Raw genomic sequence first — 23,598 nt, 5'->3', positions numbered from 1 at the left:
ATTTCCCCTTTTATCTCATTAAAATCAATTAAATTTCTTTCCCTATCTACCAGTAACTCATTTTTTACAGTGTTAATTTCACCGCTCAATTTAGCATCAATTTCATTTACTTTTGCTTCCACAGATTCAATTTTTTCCTCAACACTGCCAACTCTGTTCGAAAGATCACCCACTTGGGTATTGACTGCTTGGACTTGCAACAAAATGTTATCAATTTTTTCATCCCAGTAAGTCTTATGGTCGTCAACTGATTGTTTAATTTCTTTCGTGAAATTTACAAGAAAACTTTTTAAATCAAATTGATCGGTTCTTTCTGTTTCATTTGACCTGTCCTGATGTTCGAAGTCTATTAAATTACTACTTTCTACTTTAGGCACAATACCCTCGAAAATCTCATAAGTCATTGTGAAGAACAAAAATTTATACACAACAATACAAAACAAGATAAAAGGATTGTTTTAACAAAATACGTGGGTTTCGTGACTTATCTGGAACACTCTTCTAATGTTGCAAATCCAAGTTTTCCATCCATGTGATTGTTGACCAAATTCTTGAAGTATTTTCTTCTGTCGAAAATTATATTTTTTTGCCGAAACATTTCTTCTCCAAAACTTTTACTTCCCGATGAACACAAATACTGTAACACACATTCTGAAGAAGCTGGTATTAACACACAAAAATTTTCTTCCTCGTAGCACTGTTGAAGATCTCGTGAACACAATATCCCGGCTACAGTCCCCAGTTGTAATATGGCATCCCGGCTAAGACACAAGTTGAAAATATGGTCACTATTTTTTATTTACTTAAATTTGCAATATTTCGTGACAGTACCTTTTCCGTTAGACGTTTGCAAGGCGATGTTAGTCTTGGCTTCAGTTGTCTAAGTATGATTCCACAATGCATCTTTGTCGGCTGCAGAAATGACCTGGTTCAACGTGTTCGCCTCATTTTGGTGTTTCAAATACCATTTCTTCAAATGTAGTTTCTTTTTATAGTTAATACAAAAAAAATAGTAACATAATTCAAAATTATTTATGACGGCGACCTTCACATTGTTCTTCCGTCAACACACACCAAGAGTTCACTGCCGACTAAGTATAGTCAAAGACGACTCCAACGTCAAAGATATTTTACACAACACACAAGCTTCCACTTGTAATCAGTCTCTTTGCTATTCTTCGATACATTTACTAATAGTAATCAATATGCTTTCACTCTCAAAAACAGAAGTAAATTAACATATAATAAGGCAAATTATAATAAATTCTGACAAAAAATATAAGAAAACATTTACAATTCGGTATTGACAAATACGGTAAAAAAAATAGCATCTCCCAGATCCATTACAAGTTGTATTCAGTTCATGGTGTAAGAAAACCACAGTTGTTGCCAGCATGGATTCATAACTAAGAAAACATGAAAACATGTGACAATAGCTGCATGAGCTTATTGTCAATATGATGATAACACTGGAATCTAATAATATAGCTTTTCAGAGACATGGGAAAAATAGGAAAATCAAACAGTGGAAAGCCTTGTTAAGTGAAGATAAATGAAAGATTTTAAGTTTTTGTGAAATAAAAGATCAAAGTGCATTAGGAACAGAAAAAGAATTACTAAGTGCAACAGACAAAAAGGGACTCCTTGAATAAATGCTGTGGTCAGGGTTATGACAGTTGTGCCAATATGTCAGGGATACACAAAGCTATCAGAATGAGAAATCGACAAAGGGCTGCAAAATCTGTGCATTGTGCAGTGCACACTTTATGTCTAGTACTTAACGATTCTACATATGTAATTCAAGAAGTCAGATCCTTTATGACACAGTAAACAACATGTTTGTCTTCGAGATACCAGTCTGTAAAAGCCTTTGTTAGGCTTACGTCTATTAGGCTACTTAAGGCTCTGTAAAAAATAATGTTGACATTTAAGTAAAGGGAAGAAAGAGAACAAGCTGTTGTTATGAAAAACCAATTAGACAAATATGAATTCATTTTGTAGATAGCATTGCAATCAAAGCTTTGCAATTTAGCGTCTCAAATTACGCAGTCGGAAAATGTAGAGCTTGGTAAAGCATGTTTTCTTGTTCTGATGCAGCTGATAATTTATCTTGCTGTCAACACAATTTTTAAGGAGCATTGTCGTCGTCTACGTCTTTGGAAAAGAAATGGGACATTTTAATAGCTGTTTGGACACCATTGTAATCAAGTAAAAGAGCAAATTTTCTTCAAAATTATTTTCCCAAGATTTATAAATTCTGCTTCCAATGAAGAAATTTAAAGTGCAGTAGGAATTCTTCAAAATGAATATGAGGAGGATTTACCCAGTAAATTCCCAGAACAAAAAGCTCTATAAAAAATAAATAAATAAATAAAAATAAAAAAAAATAAAAAAATAGCCTCATTAACCTCAGTAGTTGATAAACAAAACTGTTGTTGTTGTTGTTGTTGTGGTCTTCAGTCCTGAGACTGGTTTGATGCAGCTCTCCATGCTACTCTATCCTGTGCAAGCTTCATCTCCCAGTACCTACTGCAGCCTACATCCTTCTGAATCTGCTTAGTGTGTTCGTTTCTTGGTCTCCCTCTACGATTTTTACCCTCCACACTGCCCTCCAATACTAAACTGGTGATCCCTTGATGCCTCAGAACATGTCCTACCAACCGATCCCTTCTTCTAGTCAAGTTGGGCCACAAACTTCTCTTCTCCCCAATCCTATTCAACACTTCCTCATTAGTTATGTGATCTACCCATCTAATCTTCAGCTTTCTTCTGTAGCACCTCATTTCAAAAGCTTCTATTCTCTTCTTGTCCAAAATATTTATCGTCCATGTTTCACTTCCATACATGGCTACACTCCATACAAATACTTTCAGAAACGACTTCCTGGCACTTAAATCTATACTCGATGTCAACAAATTTCTCTTCTTCAGAAATCCTTTCCTTGCCATTGCCAGTCAACATTTTATATCCTCTCTACTTCGACCATCATCAGTCTTTTGCTCCCCAAATAGCAAAACTCCTTTACTACTTTAAGTTTCTCATTTCCTAATCTACTTCCCTTAGCATCACCTGACTTAATTCGACTACATTCCATTATCCTAGTTCAACTGCTCTTCCAAATCCTTTTGCTGTCTCTGACAGAATTACAATGTCATCGGCGAACCTCAAAGTTTTTATTTCTTCTCCATGGATTTTAATACCTACTCCGAATTTTTCTTTTGTTTCCTTCACTGCTTGCTCAATATACAGATTGAATAACACTGGGGAGAGGCTACAACCCTGTCTCATTCCCTTTCCAATCACTGCTTCCCTTTCATGTCCCTCGAATCTTATAACTCCCATCTGGTTTCTGTACAAATTGTAAATAGCTTTTTGCTCCCTGTATTTTACCCCTGCCACCTTCAGAATTTGAAAGAGAGTATTCCAGTCAACAATGTCAAAAGCCTTCTCTAAGTCTACAAATGCTAGAAACATAGGTTTGCCTTTCCTTAATCTAGCTTCTAAGATAAGTCGTAGTGTCAGTATTGCCTCACGTGTTCAGATATTTCTACAGAATCCAAACTGATCTTCTCCGAGGTCGGCTTCTACTAGTTTTTCCATTCGTCTGTAAAGAATTTGCGTTAGTATTTTGCAGCCATGACTTATTAAACTGATAGTTCGGTAATTTTCACATCTGTCAACACCTGCTTTCTTTGGGATTGGAATTATTATATTCTTCTTGAAGTCTGAGGGTATTTCACCTGTCTCATACATCTTGCTGACCAGATGGTAGAGTTTTGTCAGGACTGGCTCTCCCAAGGCTGTCAGTAGTTCTAACGGAATGTTGTCTACCCCCGAGGCCTTGTTTCGACTCAGGTCTTTCAGTGCTCTGTCAAACTCTTCACGCAGTATCATATCTCCCATTTCATCTTCATCTACATCTTCTTCCATTTCCATAATATTGTCCTCAAGTAAATCGTCCTTGTATAGACCCTTTATATACTCCTTCCACCTTTCTGCTTTTCCTTCTTTGCTTAGAACTGGGTTTCCATCTGAGCTCTTGATATTCATGCAAGTGGTTCTCTTTTCTCCAAAGGTCTCTTTAATTTTCCTGTAGGCAGTATCTATCTGACCCCTAGTGAGATAAGCCTCTACATCCTTACATTTGTCCTCTAGGCATGCCTGCTTAGCCGTTTTGCACTTCCTGTCGATCTCATTTTTGAGATGTTTGCATTCCTTTTTGCCTGCTTCATTTACTGCATTTTTATATTTTCTCCTTTCATCAATTAAATTCAATATTTCTTCTGTTACCCAAGGATTTTTGCTAGCCCTTGTCTTTTTTCCTACTTGATCCTCTGCTGCCTTCACTACTTCATCCCTCAAAGCTACCCATTCTTCTTCTACTGTATTTCTTTCCCCCGTTCTTGTCAATTGTTCCCTTATGCTCTCCCTGAAACTCTCTACAACCTGTGGTTCTTTCAGTTTATCCAGGTCCCATCTCCTTAAATTCCCCCCTTTTTGCAGTTTCTTCAGTTCTAATCTACAGTTCATAACCAATAGATTGTGGTCAGAGTCCACATCTGCCCCTGGAAATGTCTTGCAATTTAAAACCTGATTCCTAAATCTCTGTCTTATCATTATATAATCTATCTGATACCTTTTAGTATCTCCAGGATTCTTCCATGTATACAACCTTCTTTCATGATTCTTGAACCAAGTGTTAGCTATGATTAAGTTATGCTCTGTGCAAAATTCTACCAGGCGGCTTACTCCCAATCCATATTCACCTACTACGTTTCCTTCTCTCCCTTTTCCTACTGACGAATTCCAGTCCCCCATCACTATTAAATTTTCGTCTCCCTTCACTATCTGAATGATTTCTTTTATTTCATCACACATTTCTTCAATTTCTTCATCATCTGCAGAGCTAGTTGGCATATAAACTTGTACTACTGTGGTAGGCATGGGCTTCGTATCTATCTTGGCCACAATAATGCGTTCACTATGCTGTTGGTAGTAACTTACCCGCATTCCTATTTTCCTATTCATTATTAAACCTACTCCTGCATTACCCCTATTTGATTTTGTGTTTATAACCCTTTAGTCATCTGACCAGAAGTCTTGTTCCTCCTGCCACTGAACGTCACTAATCCCCACTATATCTAACTTTAACCTATCCATTTCCCTTTTTAAATTTTCTAATCTACCTGCCCAATTAAGGGATCTGACATTCCACGCTCCGATCCGTAGAACGCCAGTTTTCTTCCTCCTGATAATGATGTCCTCTTGAGTAGTTCCCGTCCGGAGATCAGAATGGGGGACTATTTTACCTCTGGAATATTTAACCCAAGAGGACGCCATCATCATTTAACCATACAGTAAAGCTGCATGCCCTCGGGAAAAATTACGGCTATAGTTTCTCCTTGCTTGCAGCTGTTCGCAGTACCAGCACAGCAAGGCCATTTTGGTTAGTGTTACAAGGCCAGATCAGTCAATCATCCAGACTGTTGCCCCTGCAACTACTGAAAAAGCTGCTGCCCCTCTTCAGGAACCACACGTTTGTCTGGCCTCTCAACAGATACCCCTCCATTGTAGTTGCACCTACGGTACAGCTATCTGTATCACTGAGGCATGCAAGCCTCCCCACCAGCGACAAGGTCCATGGTTCATGGGGGGTTAAAAACTATTAGTAACAGAGAATTCAGTTGTAGCTTTAGTGTTCCAGATTAATGCACATCTATTCCTGTTGCTATTTCTTTGGCTAAACACTTATTTTTGGAGCTCGTAACTATAAACAACTATCTGTGGTATTCTATAACTCAAAACAAAGTTAGTGAACTCAGCGTATGCAGTATCCAGAGTCGTCTTTTGATGTCAGTGAAATAATCATTATCTTCCATTGCAGAAATTTGTCGCTTGGTCCAATTTCACTAGAGACCAGGTGAATAGGCCTATGCTTACTGATGTCTGTCAATCACTATAACATGTTTAATTTTTAATAACATTTATCAGTATTAATAATTTTGTTTAATACTTTAAATGTAGTAAACAAAGGATCTCTTTGTGTATATTACATGGGATTTTACAATACACTCCATTAAATTTCTGTTTCTACCCGCTATAATGAAAGTTATGTTAGTTAATCATAGGTTATACATTTTATGTTAAGGGGTCAGGATTTCTATTTTTGCAGATGGGCCCCTGTCACACACATTATGCCTCTTGGTCAGTGGGTTAGTCCAAGTACATTTGAACTCGAGTTCTATCTCATTGACTGAGCTAGGGTAGTCTCAATGTATGCTTATAGTACTGGTATATTTTACTTTATCACAGCACAGATCTTTGACACTGGCAATTTCCATTAATGATTATAAGTGAAAGGTAATTATTCTAAAAATATTGAAACTTCCCAGAAAACATATACTGCATTGTGCCATTGATATGCACCCATAGAAATTTGCAAAATCGGCGACCTTGACATGTATTAAACAATTTGTTGGAAAAAGTTAGCAACAACCACGTTGTTGTAAACCCAGAGGCTTTGTTAATTGTTCAGAGTAAGGTGAACGATAAAAATCATTGCTACCATAAAGTATAACAAGAAACTAAAAAGTACTAACTTACTTACTGCACTGGCCGCACAAACCGCAGTTGGTCTTTGGCCCATCAATCAGCCTCCTCCAGCGTCCTCGGGCCATATATTCTTCTTCAGACAGTCCCAGCATACTCTTATCCTCTCTGACGTGATCAACCCATTGGAGTCGTGGGCCTGCTCTCATTGCCTCTTCCATTAATGTTCTTGTCATCTGAACCAGGTCTCGCTCTTTCTTTGTTATTAAAACTATATCATCTGCATAGGCCAGGGTGTTGATTTTTCTTCTCAACTGTATTTCTGTCTCTAGGCTTGCTACCTTTCTCAGGGCACTCTCCAGTTCCAGGTTAAGCAGAAGAGGGGAGAGGCAGTCTCCTTGTCACATTCCAGTCCTCACCTTGAAGTTCTTTGATATGTTTACATTTACTTTCACCCTGCATGTTGTCTCTTGGGTGCATACCTGCATCAGTTTTATTAGTTTTCTGGGAACTTGAGCCCTTTCGAGTTCTTGCCATATTGCTTGTCTATTCACATTATCATATGCTTTTTGGAAGTCTGCAAAAAGGAGTTAACATTTTTTCAGAATTTTCAACTCTTTGCTACCACCTTCTGTATTGTATGCAACTGGTCTACAGTTGACTTTCCGTTTCTGAAACCTGCTTGTTGGAATCCCAGTACCTTCTCGACATGTGGTGTTAGTCACTTCAGTAACAACATGCTCAAGATCTTATAAGCTGTACACAGTACTGTGATTTCTCGATAGTTGCTACATCTCATTGGGTCTCCTTCCTTTAGTATAGGGCAGATGACAGACTCCTTCCCTTCTTCTGGGATCCTTTCCACCTTCCAAATTAAGCAGATTAAGTGGTATACTCTCGCTTGTAGAGTAACTCCTTCAGCGGCTCTGCAGGTATGCCATTTATTCCTGGTGCCTTCCTCCTCTCTTACCTCTTCCATGCTTGGTAGTTCATACTCCCCAAATGGTACAGTATCCCTGTTTTCTCTACATGATTATTCTTCTTCATTTTCTGTTGTAGCACTCGTGGTGTTTACATCCACATTCAGGAGGTTTTCGAAGTAGTTTTCCATTCCTCCATAGCTTTCATTTGATCTCTGATTATCTGTACTCCTTGACCTCTGACCACGTCAATCTTTGGATTGTATCATTTCTTGAAGATCCTGACTGTCCTATAAAAGTCTCTTGTATTTCCTACTGTCCGGTCTTCTTCTGCCAGTTTTATTTTACTGTTTATGAACTCTCGCTTTTCTGTTCGAAGGACTTGTCTTGCTTCTCTAGCTGCTTCCATGTTTCACAACCTTGTTCTTTTTATCCTCTCCTGTATGGTTGTCACCACAAGGTAATGGTCTGATCCTATTTCTGCAACTCCTTGAGATTTTGCATTCTGGATAGCACTTCTGTGTTTGGCACCCACAAATATGTGATCTATTTGGTTTGGAGTCTCTTGGTCAGGTGACTTCCGTGTTATCTTCTGGATGTCTTTGCGAGGAAACTAGGTACTCACAATTCTTAGGTTTTTTAAGCTGCCAGATTGAGTAATCTCATTCCATTGTTGTTAGAGGAATCATGCAGGCTGTGAAGGCCAGTGTAAGGTCTCAAAATATCTTCACTTTCTACTTTAGCATTGGCATCACCAAGGAAAAACCTGCACATCTTATGATGGTGTATCTTCATACACTGATTCTAGGTCTCCGTAGAAACTTGTATCTTCTGTAGGTACATGGAATGAAACCAGAGTTACATTGCAGAATTTTCCTTTTATTCATATCCAGCATATTCTTTCATTAACAGCCTTGAAGTCCATGATATTTTCCCGTATTCTGTTGGCTACTGCAACGCCCACTCCAAACTGATGTTTACCTTCTGTATTTCCACTGTAGAAGTAGCTATACTACTTTTCTTTATGCATTCCTTCTCCAGGCCATCTCAATTCTTGCAGTGCCACTATGTTAAGCTTGTACCTATTCAGCTATTCATCAAGGACATTCACCTTTACAGGTGAGAATAGTGTTTTTACATTCCAAGTACCACACTTCACTCTGTTTGTTCCTTGATCTCCTGGCATTAACCTTTGACTTTCTGGTGTCATTTCCATTGTTCTGTACTGAATCCGAAGCTATTTCTTGGTGTTTCATAACAATCACCTTTTTTACGGCGTGGGGGTGTTGGCCCCACACCCAATCCCCAACCTGGATGACCAGGTGTCCTTACCTTGTCTTGGTGGGGCTTGCGTGGTCAAATGATCTTGAGGGCTAGTCTGGTCCTCCAGGTTGGGGAAACTAAAAAGTATTTGACATTAATCATATGACCCGGACATTATATATGTCACTACTAAAGTTTATGACTAAACTACTTAAAAATGTTTAAAAACTCTTTATTCAAGTATTGCTCATGTGTTTTTAGACAGTCACTGAAATTCATAAAATTATCTTAGCATTTAAATAATGAGGAATGAAGTTATAGCTATTTTGGGTCATATAGACCCAAACAGAAAAGTAAGTGTAAGTGTAAGTTCTTGTCTACATTAGCAGAAAGTTCAACACAGATTGTTATACACTGAAGAGCCGAATAAACTGGTACACCTGCCTAATATTGTGTAGGTCCCCCACAAGCATTCAGAAGTGCCACAACATGATGTGGCAAGGACTCGACCAATGTCTGAAGTGATGCTGGAGAGAATTGACACCATGAATCCTGCAAGACTGTCCATAAATCTGTAAGATTATGAGGGGATGGAGATCTTCTGAACAGCATGTTACAAGGCATCCCACATATGCTCAATAATGTACATGTCTGTGGAGTTTGGTGGGCAGCAGAGATGTTTAAACTTAGAAGAGTGTTCCTGGAGCCACTCTATAGGAATTCTGGATTTGTGGGGTGTCGCATTGTACTGCTGGAATTGCCCAAGTTTGTCGGAATGCACAATGGACATGAATGGATGCTGGTGATCAGACCGGATGAATCCGTACGTGTCACCATTCAGAATCATATCTAGACATACCAGGGGTCCCATATCCCTCCAACTGCACACACACCACACCATTACAGTGCCTCCACCAGTTGAGCAGTTCCCTGCTGACATGCAGGGTCCATAGATTCATGAGGTTGTCTTCATACCTGTACACGTCCATTTACTCGAGACAATTTGAAATGAGACTCATCCGACCAGACAACATGTTTAATGTCATGAGCAACCCAATGTCTGTGTTGATGGGCCCAGGCGAAGTGTAAAGCTTTGTGTCATGCAATCATCAAGGGTACACGAGTGGTCCTTTGGCTCCAAAAGCCCATATTGAGTTCATTGAATGGTTTGCACACTGACACTTGTTGATGGTCCAGTATTGAAATCTGCAGCAATTTGCGGTAAGGTTGCACTTGTGTCACATTGAACGATTCTCCTCAGTCGTCGTCGGTCCCTTTCTTGCAGGATCTTTTTCTGGCCGCAGCAGTGTTGGAGATTTGATGTTTTGCCAGATTCGTGATACTCACAGTACACTCATGAAATGGTCATACAGGAAAATTTCCACTTCATCACTACCTTGGATATGCTGTGTCCCATTGCTCATGCGCTGACAATAATGCCATGTTCAGATTCACTTAAAACTTGATAACATGCCATTGTAGTAGCAGTAACCGATATAAGAACTGCGCCAGTCGATTTGTTGTCTTATATAGGCATTAAAGTGCAAAGGAGGTGATGGGAATGCTAAAACATTATCAGTTCAACAGAATTTACAATGAAGACTTTCATTTGGATCAGATAACTGGAATAAGGAAGCTAAATGAGAGGCTGCTAAGAAAAACAGCAACTGCTTTGGACTGCATGTCTTCACAGATTAAATGTCTTGTGGTAGTATCTATTAAGGTAACACCAATGATTTTTCATGGGTAGTATATCAGATGTGAAACATTATTACAGTGAAGATGGTATGTACATTGAGCTGATAATTATTTTAAATGGTAAAACTGTCTGTGCAATGTTATTTTGAGCAGTCCCAGTCTACTTTTTACCCTGTTCCTCTGTAGTGCTTTCAGTTTGATTAGGGCAGTAGTTGTTTTAAAATGTACCGGAGCTGAAAAGTTTTATGGTTGGTACGAGAAATAACCCAGTATCATCATCATCATAATCATTGCATAGTGCAATGGAGAACTGAAATTCTTGGCACTGCTGTCACCTTAGTGACGATAGGAGGTGCTGATCAGTGGCAACATATTAACCGAGTGTGGCCTACTTATAAAATTTCTACCTGCTTTGGCTTTGTCCATTAAGTCATGGGGCCTTTAAGCAACTGTTATAACAAAAAACATGTATTATTCCATGTATCCTCTTTATCTTTTAGGTTGGTGTTTGTTTCTATTGTCATAGCAAACAAAGAAAATTACTGTAAAAATGACTGAAAGTATTTGGAGTGTGGCATTGTATGGAAATGAAAAGTGAACAGTAAATTGAAGCTATTGTGAAGTGTGGTGTTGCGAAAGAATATTGAAGAATAGCTAGATGGAATGAGAGACTAATGAAAAGGTACTATGCCACATTGTTGTTGTGGTCGTCTTCAGTCCCGAGACTGCTTTGATGCAGCTCTCCATGCTACTCTGTCCTGTGCAAGCTTCTTCATCTCTCAGTACTTACTGCAACCTACATCCTTCTGAATCTGCTTAATGTATTCATTTCTTGGTCTCCCTCTATGATTTTTACCCTCCACGCTGCCCTCCAATGCTAAATTCGTAATCCCTTGATGCCTCAGAACATGTCCCACCAGCCGGTCCCTCCTTCTTGTCAAGTTGTGCCACAAATTACTCTTCTCCCCAATTCTATTCAGTACCTCCTCATTAGTTATCTAATCTTCAGCATTCTTCTGTAGCACCACATTTCGAAAGCTTCTATTCTCTTCTTGTCCAAACTATTTATCGTCAATGTTTCACTTCCATACATGGCTACACTCCATACAAATACTTTCAGAAACAACTTCCTGACACTTAAATCTATACTCGATGTTAACAAATTTCTCTTCTTCAGAAATGCTTTCCTTGCTATTGCCAGTCTACATTTTATATCCTTTCTACTTCCACCATCATCAGTTATTTTGCTTCCCAAAACTCTCGAATTCCAGTCACCCATGACTATCAAATATTCGTCTCTGTTCACTACCTGAATAATTTCTTTTATCTCATCATACATTTCATCAGTTTCTTCATCGTCTGCAGAGCTAGTTGGCATATAAACTTGTACTACTGTAGTAGGCATGGGTTTCGTGTCTATCTTGACCATAATAAATGAGTTCACTATGCTGTTTGTAGTAGCTTACCCGCACGCCTATTTTTTTTTATTCATTATTAAACCTACTCCTGCATTACCCCTATTTGATTTTGTATTTATAACCCTGTATTCACCTGACCAAAAGTCTTGTTCCTCCTGCCACCGAACTTCACTAACTCCTACTATATTTAACTTTAACCTATCCATTTCCCTTTTTAAATTTTCTAACCTACCTGCCCAATTAAGGGATCTGACATTCCACGCTCCGATCCATAGAACACCAGTTTTCTTTCTCCTGATAACGATGTGCTCTTGAGTAGTTCCTGCCCAGAGATCCGAATGGGGGAATATTTTACCTCCGAAATATTTTACCCAAGAGGATGCCATCATCATTCAACCATACAGTAAAGCTGCATGCCCTCGGGAAAAATTACGGCCGTAGTTACCCCTTGCTTTCAGCCGTTCGCAGTACCAGCACAGCAAGGCCGTTTTGGTAATGTTACAAGGCCAGGTCAGTCAATCATCCAGACTGTTGCCCCTGCAGCTACTGAAAAAGCTGCTGCCCCTCTTCAGGAACCACACATTTGTCTGGCCTCTCAACAGATACCCCTCCATTGTGTTTGCACCTACGGTATGGCCATCTGTATCGTTGAGGCATGCAAGTCTCCCCACCAACGGCAAGGACCATGGTTCATGAGGAGAGGTACTATGCCACAACTTGACCAAAAGAAAATGTAGCTTGATAACACACCACCTGGGGCATCAAAGATAGGATTTTTGGCTTTGGAGGAAAGAGAGAGAGAGAGAGAGAGGGGGGGGGGGGGGGAGATGTAATTACCAAGTCAAGCAGTGGAAAAACCTGGGATGTAATAACAGTAATATGAAATGAATAGGTTGCTACTCACCACATGGGAGTGGTATTATGTGGCAGACAAGAAAATTGTAGGACGACTGCTAGATATTACCATGTATTGGACTAAATCTTTCACCATATGTGCACGCGCGCGCGCCCACCCGCTCGCGCGCGCGCGCCCAAACACACACACACACACACACACACACACACACACACACACATTACTCATGCACACATGACCACTGTAATTTCCGGGCACTAAGGCCCAACTTTGACTGCGGTGAGGATTGATCTCACCTGTGGTGGGTAGGGTAAAGGGAGGGAGAGAGGGAAGTAGTGAAGGGAAAAGGATGACACAGGTATGCTTGGGGTGGGAGGGCTGGGGCAGAAGGAGACACATTGTGGGAACAGGGCAATGGGCCAGTAGGTGCCGTGTTGGTGGGAGGCTGTACTGAAGGGTTGGGAGACTGGGCAGAAGAGGAACAGCGAAGGCGAATGGACAGTGCTGGTGCACTGTTGGAATAGAAGGCACATGTCAGATTGGAGTGGGAGTAGGGAGGGGGATAGAGGCAGGTGGAGGACAGGGAGCAGTGAATATGGGTGTCGTGACAGTTACGGGAACAAAGGATAAAGGATATTTTGCTGGGACATTTCCTTCTTGTGCAGTTCAGAAAAAGTTGGTGTTGGTGAGAAGAATCCAGATGGCACAGGTCATGAAGGAGTAGTTGAAGTCAAGCATATCGTGTTGGGTGGCATGCTTATCAAAAGAGTGGTCTAATTGTCGATTAGGCACAGTTTGGTGGTGCCCATTCAATGCGCATGGCAGCTTGTTATAGTCATGACCACATAGAGTGCTTCACAGTGGTTGCAGCCAATTTGGAAGACCACATGTCTCAGTTCACAGGTGGATGTGGTTGGAAATTTCTGCGACAGCACAGGAGTAGGCGGTAACAGGAGGATGTATGGGGCTTGTCTTGCGTGTAGGTCTATTACAGAGGCATGGGCAATGGGACAAGGGGTTTTGAGCAGGGGTGGAATTTGGAAGGACAAGAATATTGTATAGTTGGGTGAGTGGTGGAATGCCACTGTGGGTGGATTGGGAGGATAAGGGGGAGCATATTTGTCATTTCCAGCATGATGAGGGGTGGTTAAAATCCTGACAGAGAGAATGATTCTGTTGTTCCAGTCCTGCATGGTATTGAGTCACAAGGGGGCACTCCTTTCTGGCCAGTCAGTGGATATGTGGTGGGTGTAGATGACTGGGGAGACAATGCTCAGGAGCTCTGTTTCTAGACAAGATGGAGAAGGAAACTGTGGTCCAGGAAGGCCTATGTGAAATCCTTGGCATATTTGAAGAGGGATTGCACACCCCTACAGATGTGACAACCACGGGTTGCTAGGTTCTGTGGAAGGGACTTCTGTGTGAAATGGATGGCAGCTGTTGATGTGGAGGTACAGTTGCTGATTAGTAGGTTAGGTGTTGACTGAGGTAGTGATTTAGCTATCTGTGAGGGAGAGGTCAACATTGAGGAAGAGGGTCATGCTGCTTATGACACAAAGCAATGAACTCTCATGGACAGTAGCTGCAGCACCCTGTTTCCCACATTCTTTCCGCCGATTTAATTATTGCTGGACCACCCAATTTATCCCACCACCTTCCTTCACGCACATATATTTTCTAATTTTTTCTTGGTCCTGCATGCACCATAAATATGATATTGCGCCTTGTATGTAACAGCCCTCCTCATCCCTTATTCACGCATGCAATGTACTGACCTCGCTCAAGCTGTTTGCAGCCATTGCCCCCTTCTCTCCACTCATATTGACCCACAACACACCCCACTCAGTTCTTGTCTCTTTGTTTTTTCACTGTGATTTCATGTTACTCTTATTTCGTTTTCACTAATTATTGTAAACTATACTTTGTCGAGTTTCACCATAATTTCTTCCTTATACTACATCTGATTTCATCTTTTATTAGTTTTTCGAGATATTCCCATGATTTTTATGAGCTTTTTTAATCCTCCATTATGGATACCTGCTTCTGCCAGCTGTGCCAATACAGAAAAGGTTCCCTATTCCTAGCCATAACCCTGTCCCACATATTGTTTTTTGCATTATTGCTAGCTTAAGGAATCCCTCCAAATGGCCTGGCTATCAAATTACCCATCTATGGCTTCATCTCATCCTTCCACAATGGCCTCCATCTGTACAAATTCTGTCAGTTTATAGTGCTCACTGAACAAGCCCTGCAGAACCTCATAAATCAGACCCAGTCTCCTCACACTAACTCTGCTCCATCTGTAAAATCCTCTTGCTCTGCAATCCCGAATTCCTATATCCCATCTCCCAGATTGAAACCCCCCCCCCTCCCCTCCAGGAACTATAGTAGAATGTCACCTCAAAAAAATCATCCATTCACGTCATACTCCAACTTTGGACTACCACTATGTACCACTACTAGAGGCTCCATCAAAGCTCACTCACACTACATTGTAACTATTGAACCCTTCCTTGCAGACCTACTTCATCTTCCACAGGCAGAATCTCCTCCTGTCACCTTATAGAACCCAGAGCCTAAACAGACCCACAATTCAGTTAAGAACCTGTCCTCCAGAAGCCTCATTCCCACAGAAATAACAGTCCTTTCCAGAATTCTGTAGCCTCAGGCCTTGCCTTACCATCATACCCCAAATTACTCAACGTAAAAAAACAACCTCACATCCTAAAAAAGAATTTCAATCCAATATCTAAAAACTTTTAGTCCTAGCTGATAACAAAGATTCACCACAATGGTTCTGAAACACAAAGATTTTTTGACTTAGAGGCTCCAGACATGTTCGTTTACAAGGCTAGACACAGAGATTGCATTACAGGAAGCTGGCAGGATCCCCCCATCCCAAAACCTCTCCCGCGAGTCTCCCTGTCTCCTCACCACCTCCACTCCCCACACTTCTACCTGCTACGTGCTTGATAAAATACGTAAACCCAACCACCCAGGATGTCCCATTTTGGCTGGATAGTGCGTCCACACACAGAATCTGTGCCCATTTGTACCAACAATCTGTGACCCATAACCTACCCTCCTGTATACGGAAGACAGTAATTATTTCCACGACCACCTCTCCACAGTTTCTGTTCTTTTACTACCTAACACCCTGCTTATAATTGTTGATGCCACTTCTCTCTACACTAATCTCTCCAATGCCCATGGCCATTACACCATTGAACAGTACCTGTCCCAATGCCTGACCAACTCCAAACCTGGAATCTCACCGACAATTACTTCTCCTTTGAAGGCATCGCGTACTAGCAAATCCTTGGTACAGGAATAGGCACCCACATAGCACCATCCTTTGTCATCCTATTCGTGGACCATCTGGAGCAGCTCTTCATTTTCACTTGGAATCCCAAACGTGTGACCTGGTCCAGATTTATTGAAGAGGTCCCCTTGATCTCGACAAGGACGAGGACACTCTAGACATGTTTCTCCAGAACCTCAACTCTTTCTCCTTCATTCACTTCAGCTGACCCCCCCCCCTCGTGCCCCCCCCCCCTCCCAGCCCAGCAAGCCATCTTCCTCGAAGTGGACCTCCAACTCATGGAGGATTACATCAGTTTCTGTGTCCACATAAAACCTACCAACTACCAGCTAGACCTCCACTTTGACAACTGCCACCATTCCACACCGAGAAGCCCCTTCGATATGGCCTAGCCACCCCATATTTGTGAAAAGAAGTTCAATTCAAATTATGCCAAAGATCTCAATGAGATCTTCACTGACCAAAATTTCCTGTCACACAGTGTCCAAAAACAGAGCTCCCAAGCTTGGCCGCTTCAGTCATCTACATCTACATCTACATTTATACTCCGCAAGCCACCCAACGGTGTGTGGCGGAGGGCACTTTATGTGCCACTGTCATTACCTCCCTTTCCTGTTCCAGTCGCGTATGTTTTGCGGGAAGAACGACTGTCTGAAAGCCTCCGTGCACGCTCTAATCTCTCTAATTTTACATTCGTGATCTCCTCGGGAGGTATAAGTAGGGGGAAGCAATATATTCGATACCTCATCCAGAAACGCACCCTCTCGAAACCTGGCGAGCAAGCTACACCGCGATGCATAGCGCCTCTCTTGCAGAGTCTGCCACTTGAGTTTATTAAACATCTCCGTAACGCTATCACGGTTACCAAATAACCCTGTGACGAAACGCGCCGCTCTTCTTTGGATCTCCTCCGCAACCCGATCTGGTACGGATCCCACACTGATGAGCAATACTCAAGTATAGGTCGAACGAGTGTTTTGTAAGCCACCTCCTTTGTTGATGGACTACATTTTCTAAGCACTCTCTCAATGAATCTCAACCTGGTACCCGCCTTACCAACAATTAATTTTATATGATCATTCCACTTCAAATCGTTCCGCACGCATACTCCCAGGTATTTTACAGAAGTAACTGCTACCAGTGTTTGTTCCGCTATCATATAATCATACAATAAAGGATCCTTCTTTCTATGTATTCGCAATACATTACATTTGTCTATGTTAAGGGACAGTTGCCACTCCCTGCACCAAGTGCCTATCCGCTGCAGATATTCCTGCATTTCGCTACAATTTTCTAATGCTGCAACTTCTCTGTATACTACAGCATCATCCGCGAAAAGCCGCATGGAACTTCCGACACTATCTACTAGGTCATTTATACATATTGTGAAAAGCAATGGTCCCATAACACTCCCCTGTGGCACGCCAGAGATTACTTTAACGTCTGTAGACGTCTCTCCATTTATAACAACGTGCTGTGTTCTGTTTGCTAAAAACTCTTCAATCCAGCCACACAGCTGGTCTGATATTCCGTAGGCTCTTACTTTGTTTATCAGGCGACAGTGCGGAACTGTATTGAACGCCTTCCGGAAGTCAAGAAAAATAGCATCTACCTGGGAGCCTGTATCTAATATTTTCTGGGTCTCATGAACAAATGAAGCGAGTTGGGTCTCACACAATCGCTGTTTCCGGAATCCATGTTGATTCCTACATAGTAGATTCTGGGTTTCCAAAAACGACATGATACTTGAGCAAAAAACATGTTCTAAAACTCTACAACAGATCGACGTCAGAGATATAGGTCTATAGTTTTGCGCATCTGCTCGACGACCCTTCTTGAAGACTGGGACTACCTGTGCTCTTTTCCAATCTTTTGGAACCCTCCATTCCTCTAGAGACTTGCGGTACACGGCTGTTAGAAGGGGGGCAGGTTCTTTCGCGTACTCTGTGTAAAATCGAATTGGTATCCCATCAGGTCCAGTGGACTTTTCTCTGTTGAGTGATTCCAGTTGCTTTTCTATTCCTTGGACACTTATTTCGATGTCAGCCATTTTTTCGTTTGTGTGAGGATTTAGAGAGGAACTGCAGTGCGGTCTTCCTCTGTGAAACAGCTTTGGAAAAAGGTGTTTAGTATTTCAGCTTTACGCGTGTCATCCTCTGTTTCAATGCCATCATCATCCCGGAGTGTCTGGATATGCTGTTTCGAGCCACTTACTGATTTAACGTAAGACCAGAACGTCCTAGGATTTTCTGTCAAGTCGGTACATAGAATTTTACTTTCGAATTCACTGAACGCTTCTCGCATAGCCCTCCTTACGCTAACTTTGACATCGTTTAGCTTCTGTTTGTCTGAGAGGTTTTGGCTGCGTTTAAACTTGGAGTGAAGCTCTCTTTGCTTTTGCAGTAGTTTCCTAAGTTTGTTGTTGTACCACGGTGGGTTTTCCCGTCCCTCACAGTTTTACTCGGCACGTACCTGTCTAAAACGCATTTTACGATTGCCTTGAACTTTTTCCATAAACACTCAACATTGTCAGTGTCGGAACAGAAATTTTCATTTTGATCTGTTAGGTAGTCTGAAATCTGCCTTCTATTACTCTTGCTAAACAGATAAACCTTCCTCCCTTTTTTTTATATTCCTATTAACTTCCATATTCAGGGATGCTGCAACGGCCTTATGATCACTGATTCCCTGTTCTGCACTTACGGAGTCGAAAAGTTCGGGTCTGTTTGTTATCAGTAGGTCCAAGATGTTATCTCCACGAGTCGGTTCTCTGTTTAATTGCTCGAGGTAATTTTCGGATAGTGCACTCAGTATAATGTCACTCGATGCTCTGTCCCTACCACCCGTCCTAAACATCTGAGTGTCCCAGTCTATATCTGGTAAATTGAAATCTCCATCTAAGACTATAACATGCTGAGAAAATTTATGTGAAATGTATTCCAGATTTTCTCTCAGTTGTTCTGCCACTAACGCTGCTGAGTCGGGAGGTCGGTAAAAGGAGCCAATTATTAACCTAGCTCGGTTGTTGAGTGTAACCTCCACCCATAATAATTCACAGGAACTACCGTCCCCTTTGTGACCATTGATTGGCCACTGAGAAGTTACCCCTTCTGAGTCAGTAGGACTGGAGCAATTGAATCACATTCTCCGTTTGGCTCTTGAGTAACTCTCGTCACAACCAAAATGAGAAAACAACTGTCCTCTGCACTCTTCCCACAGCAGCACTTCGACTGATTTATGGCGTGAGCCATATGGATTCTTTGCACTGACATCAGCGTCTCTGAATTATGCAAGTGGAAAGCTTCTCTGTGACATACACTTTGTTCCTGTAATCCACATGATGTCAACTTTCACCAGTCCCTGTCCCGCCTGCCTCTATCCCTTTCCCAGCTCCCACTCCTTCCTCGCACAAGCCTTCTATTCTGCCAGCACATCTGGATAGTCCTTTCCCCTTCTCTGCTCCTCTCCTCTCCCTCTCCCTCCTCCTGCTCCTGCTCCTCCTCCCTCTCCTCTCATTGCCCCCCCCCCCCATCCCAAAGAGCATAGCAACCTGATACTGCACCTGGCACCCTATCCTGTCCTGTAAATGTCGTGGCACATTCACACAGGCACCATTACAGCATCTCCAACCACCTGCAACCCTACGATCCTCACTGCTACCTACCCCAGCCAAGCGTTACTCACTGCAGTCGCTGTTTGATCTTAGTGCCCAGAGACAATAGTGGCTGTGTGTGTGTGTGTGTGTGTGTGTGTGTGTGTGTGTGTGCAGACTGTCTACATCTTCATGAAGGATTTGGTGCAGTAGTTGATAATATCAAAGTAATCTTTTAAGTGTATATGTCTACCATTATGCCTTCTCCATGTAGTGAGTAGCAATCTATCCGTTTCATATTGTTATTATTCCTTGTACCATGTCACATCGTCCTGTGAATAATAGTACTAGATTCAGATTTGTAGCAACAGTCTCATTCTTATTTGATCTGTTTTTGAGGAGGTGGTATTGTTGAATTTTGAAAAGATGCCCCTACATTGAATGTTGTAGAGAAACAGAAAATTCCTTAACAAAATAGAATTGTCCCCAAATTTGTGACTGCTCTACTCTATTAAAAATAGTAGGAAACATTGTAAGATGATTAAAATAGTTATAGTTTTTTTCTTTCTCTGTGTGTACATTACTATAACAGAGACTTACTTTCCATTACAGACTTAAAGGAAAGAAATGGATCTGGAGAATCATCAGGAGAAGAAGACTCAGATGAAGATGAGGAACCTAATCGTTCACAGCAAGAATCTACTCATGATGAGGTAAATGAAAGTGTCTTAATTTTAAAATTTTCTTTCTGTATCATTTTGAATTTTTTTCTCATTACACATAATATTGCTGTTAGCGAAACTGAAACTTGTTTTACTCTTATGTACGCTCTGATCACCCAGAAAATTATGACCACCGACCTACTATCAATATAAATGTGTTCAGGCGATAGGAGCATCACCTGGCGAGGAATGACTGCTTATCAGACACACACACACAATGCTTGTAGTATCAATGAGCATGCTGTCCGTGTGTAGAATGGGGAAGGTGCATAATCTGTCCAAGTTTGACTGGCCCGGAGGCTTCGCATGAACATTTCGGAAACTGCATGACTTGTCAAGTGTTCAAGAATTGCTGTAGGGAGTATCTTCAGCATGAGGCGAAACCAAGGTGAAATCATGACCAGATGTCGTGGGGTTGGGCAGCCACCCTCATTACAGATGTTGGACATTGTAGGCTGAGCAGACTGGTAAAACAGGATAGGCGGAGCGAACTGTGGCAGAACTAGCATCAGACTTTAATACTGGCCAGAGTACAAATGTGTGTGAATACACAGTGCACCCAACACTCCTTATGATGGGCCCAACAGTCGACGGCCCATGCGTGTGCCAATGTTAACACCCATGACATTGGCAACTGTGACTGAAATGGGCATCTGACCATCAGCACTGGAAATTGACGCAGTGGCAGAGTGTTGTGTGGTCTAATGAGGCCCAATATCATCTTCATCATACCGAATCGATTGTTTTCCAAGGGAACCACTCCTTGATACCTATACTGCAGCACAGAGATAAGCTCTGGGGACCATACATGTCGCTTTTATGGGTCCCATAGAGCTTGTACAAGGCACCATGACAGTCAAGGAGTGTTGTGCACTGGTTGCAGACCGCATACATCCCTTCATGACGATCACCTTTCCCGACGGCAGCAGCATTTTTCAACAAGATAATGTGCTGTGTCACAAGACCGGGAGTGTGATGGAGTGGTTTGAGAAACACAGTGGTGAATTCCAGTTCGTCAGATCTGAGCCTGATTGAACAGATTTGTGATGTGATTGAACATGCCCTCAGAGCTCTTCACCCATCTCCCTAGAATTTATGGGAATTAGGTGATGTGTGTGTAGATGTGGTAACACTCTCCAGGGACCTACCAAGGTCTCATTACTTCCATGCCATGGTGAGTTGCTACTCTTATCCGTGCCAAAGGTGGACAAACCAGCTATTAGGTAGGTGGTCATAATGTCCTGACTGATCAGTGTATACATGTTTGTTTTTTCCTTGTGTCATGACATAAGATAAAAGTAGACAAGTTGCATCAGTTAGACAGTATCATAGGAGGCACATTAGATGCTGTGGTTAGTGCACTTGTTTGCAACTGTAAAATTTTCTGTTTGGAGAAGTGCATTCATCTGCAGCTACATGACTATTCAGCAATTCACATGTAGGTTCTTGGCAGAGGGTTCATTGAACCACTTTCAGATTATTTCTCTAATGTTCCACTCTTGAATAGTACGTGGGGAGGGGGGGGGGGACACACACTTAAATCTTTCCATGCAAGTTCTCATTTCTCTTATTTTATTATCATGGTCGTTTATTCCTATGTAGTTGGCAGTCAACAAAATATTTTTGCATTCAGAGGAGAAAGTTTGTGATTGAACTTTTTTTGAAAAGATCTGGCCACAACGAGGAACGTCTTTGTTTTAATGATTGCCACCCCAACTCGTGTATTATTCTCTGGGTTTCTCTCCCCTATTCTGTGACAACACAAAATGAGTTGCCCTTCTTTGATTTTTTTCGACATCCTCTTCAGTATTATCCATTAAAGATCCATACCATGAACAGCACTCCTGAAGAAGATGGACAACTAAAGCGTAAGCAATCTCTTTAGTAGATTTTCTGCATCATCTAAGTGTTCTGCTAATAAGACACAGTCTTTTGTTCATCTTCCCCTCAACATTTTGTACATGATCATTTCAATTTCAATTGTTTGTAATTGCAATCCCTAGGTACTTGGTTGAAACAGAAACTTTAAAATGTGAGTGATTTACCGTGATACTGAAATATTATGAATTCCTTTTAGTACTGATGTGGATGACCTCACATTTTTTACTATGTAGAATGAGTGTCAAAATGGTTTTGCAATCCCTTTTGGTGATTAACTGATACAGTGCCCATCTTCAAAGTTGAAATGTGTGTTAAGATAGTAAACATACTGTGACTATCTCCGTTGTTACTTATACAAATTAGTTTCTTTCTCACATTACTGCCATGTAGTAAATATCCCCCATCTTGATTTATCAGACAACTATTCACTTTTACTGCAGTTGTGGAATTGTATAAATCTCTTTACAGTCTGCCTAAGAGCATGGAAGCTCGTCAGCAGTTTTGTCAGTATTGCCATTGGAAGATGACTAACAGTGTCTGCCTGTTGTGGCAGACACTTGATGTTTAACTTAGGATTGAGTTCAGGACAGTGTTCATGGAGATGGTGAGTAATAGCAGATGCATGAGTAGATAGCTGCTGTCAGCATTAAACAAATGAAATCAGAACTATGTAATTAAGTTAATAGACTAAATTCTTATTCTGGGACAGTCTGTAAAGATGAGACTTATGGAAATAATAGAAACTAAATAAGATTTTAAATGCAGAAGTGCAGTGCTTGCCAGCAATAAATATTACTAGAGAAATGAAATCATATATAGCAAGAAAGATAGTGAAAAACTTTGCTCTGTGTGTTACCCACCACAGATATGCATCTTATGGGTGTATGCTCTAATCATATGTAAGCATTACTTAAACTTAATGAACAGGAGTTACCGTTATCAAACAGTGAGTCTGTAAAGAAATCTGATAATGTCAGTACCATGATGTGAAGAGTAAGCAGTAATGACACAAATCTCCAGAAAGACAATGGTACAGTTGTGTAAAAATGTGTCGGTGTTCAGTACCTGATGAAGAACAAATTTGGAGAAAGTACAACAAGAAGAAATGAAAGTGTTGTCTGTGGTCTTACTGGAATACTAAAAGTTAGAGTGAACTGGTTTAAGCTTCTGTAGAAGCAGTAGGGGAAAAAAAACAGTCAGATGGCAACAAAGAGAAAAGTAAGGTGGCCACAGAAAAGCTATCACATTGTTAAGCAGATGGAAAGTTGAAGTGTCAGTATGTAAATGAAGACTCTATGGAATTGGAGGGAAAAATATTTGGATGATGTAAGAAGGCTAAATTTTACTTTTACCTAGCATGTGGATGTTGGTTGGCAT

At 41.2% G+C, this 23,598-nt stretch overlaps 1 protein-coding gene across 3 annotated transcripts in view; it reads left to right on the top strand.

Annotated features, from left to right (window-relative positions):
• The window catches only part of LOC126263065 (pleckstrin homology domain-containing family F member 2), a 145,859-nt gene that overhangs the window by 106,141 nt on the left and 16,120 nt on the right, over nucleotides 1–23,598 (top strand). For 2 of the 3 annotated variants that reach the window (XM_049960048.1, XM_049960046.1), the window contains exon 8: nucleotides 20,231–20,331. In XM_049960048.1, coding sequence (XP_049816005.1) covers nucleotides 20,231–20,331 — 101 coding nt within the window. Of the gene's footprint in view, nucleotides 1–20,230; nucleotides 20,332–22,689; nucleotides 22,826–23,598 lie in introns of all 3 variants that reach the window. The other variant, XR_007546817.1, reaches the window with a different exon arrangement.

The sequence above is a fragment of the Schistocerca nitens genome, chromosome 6 (genome assembly GCF_023898315.1).
Source record: "Schistocerca nitens isolate TAMUIC-IGC-003100 chromosome 6, iqSchNite1.1, whole genome shotgun sequence".
NCBI lineage: Eukaryota > Metazoa > Arthropoda > Insecta > Orthoptera > Acrididae > Schistocerca > Schistocerca nitens.
Note: the sequence above shows the minus strand (reverse complement) of the source record. Positions and strands in the feature narration are given on the sequence as shown.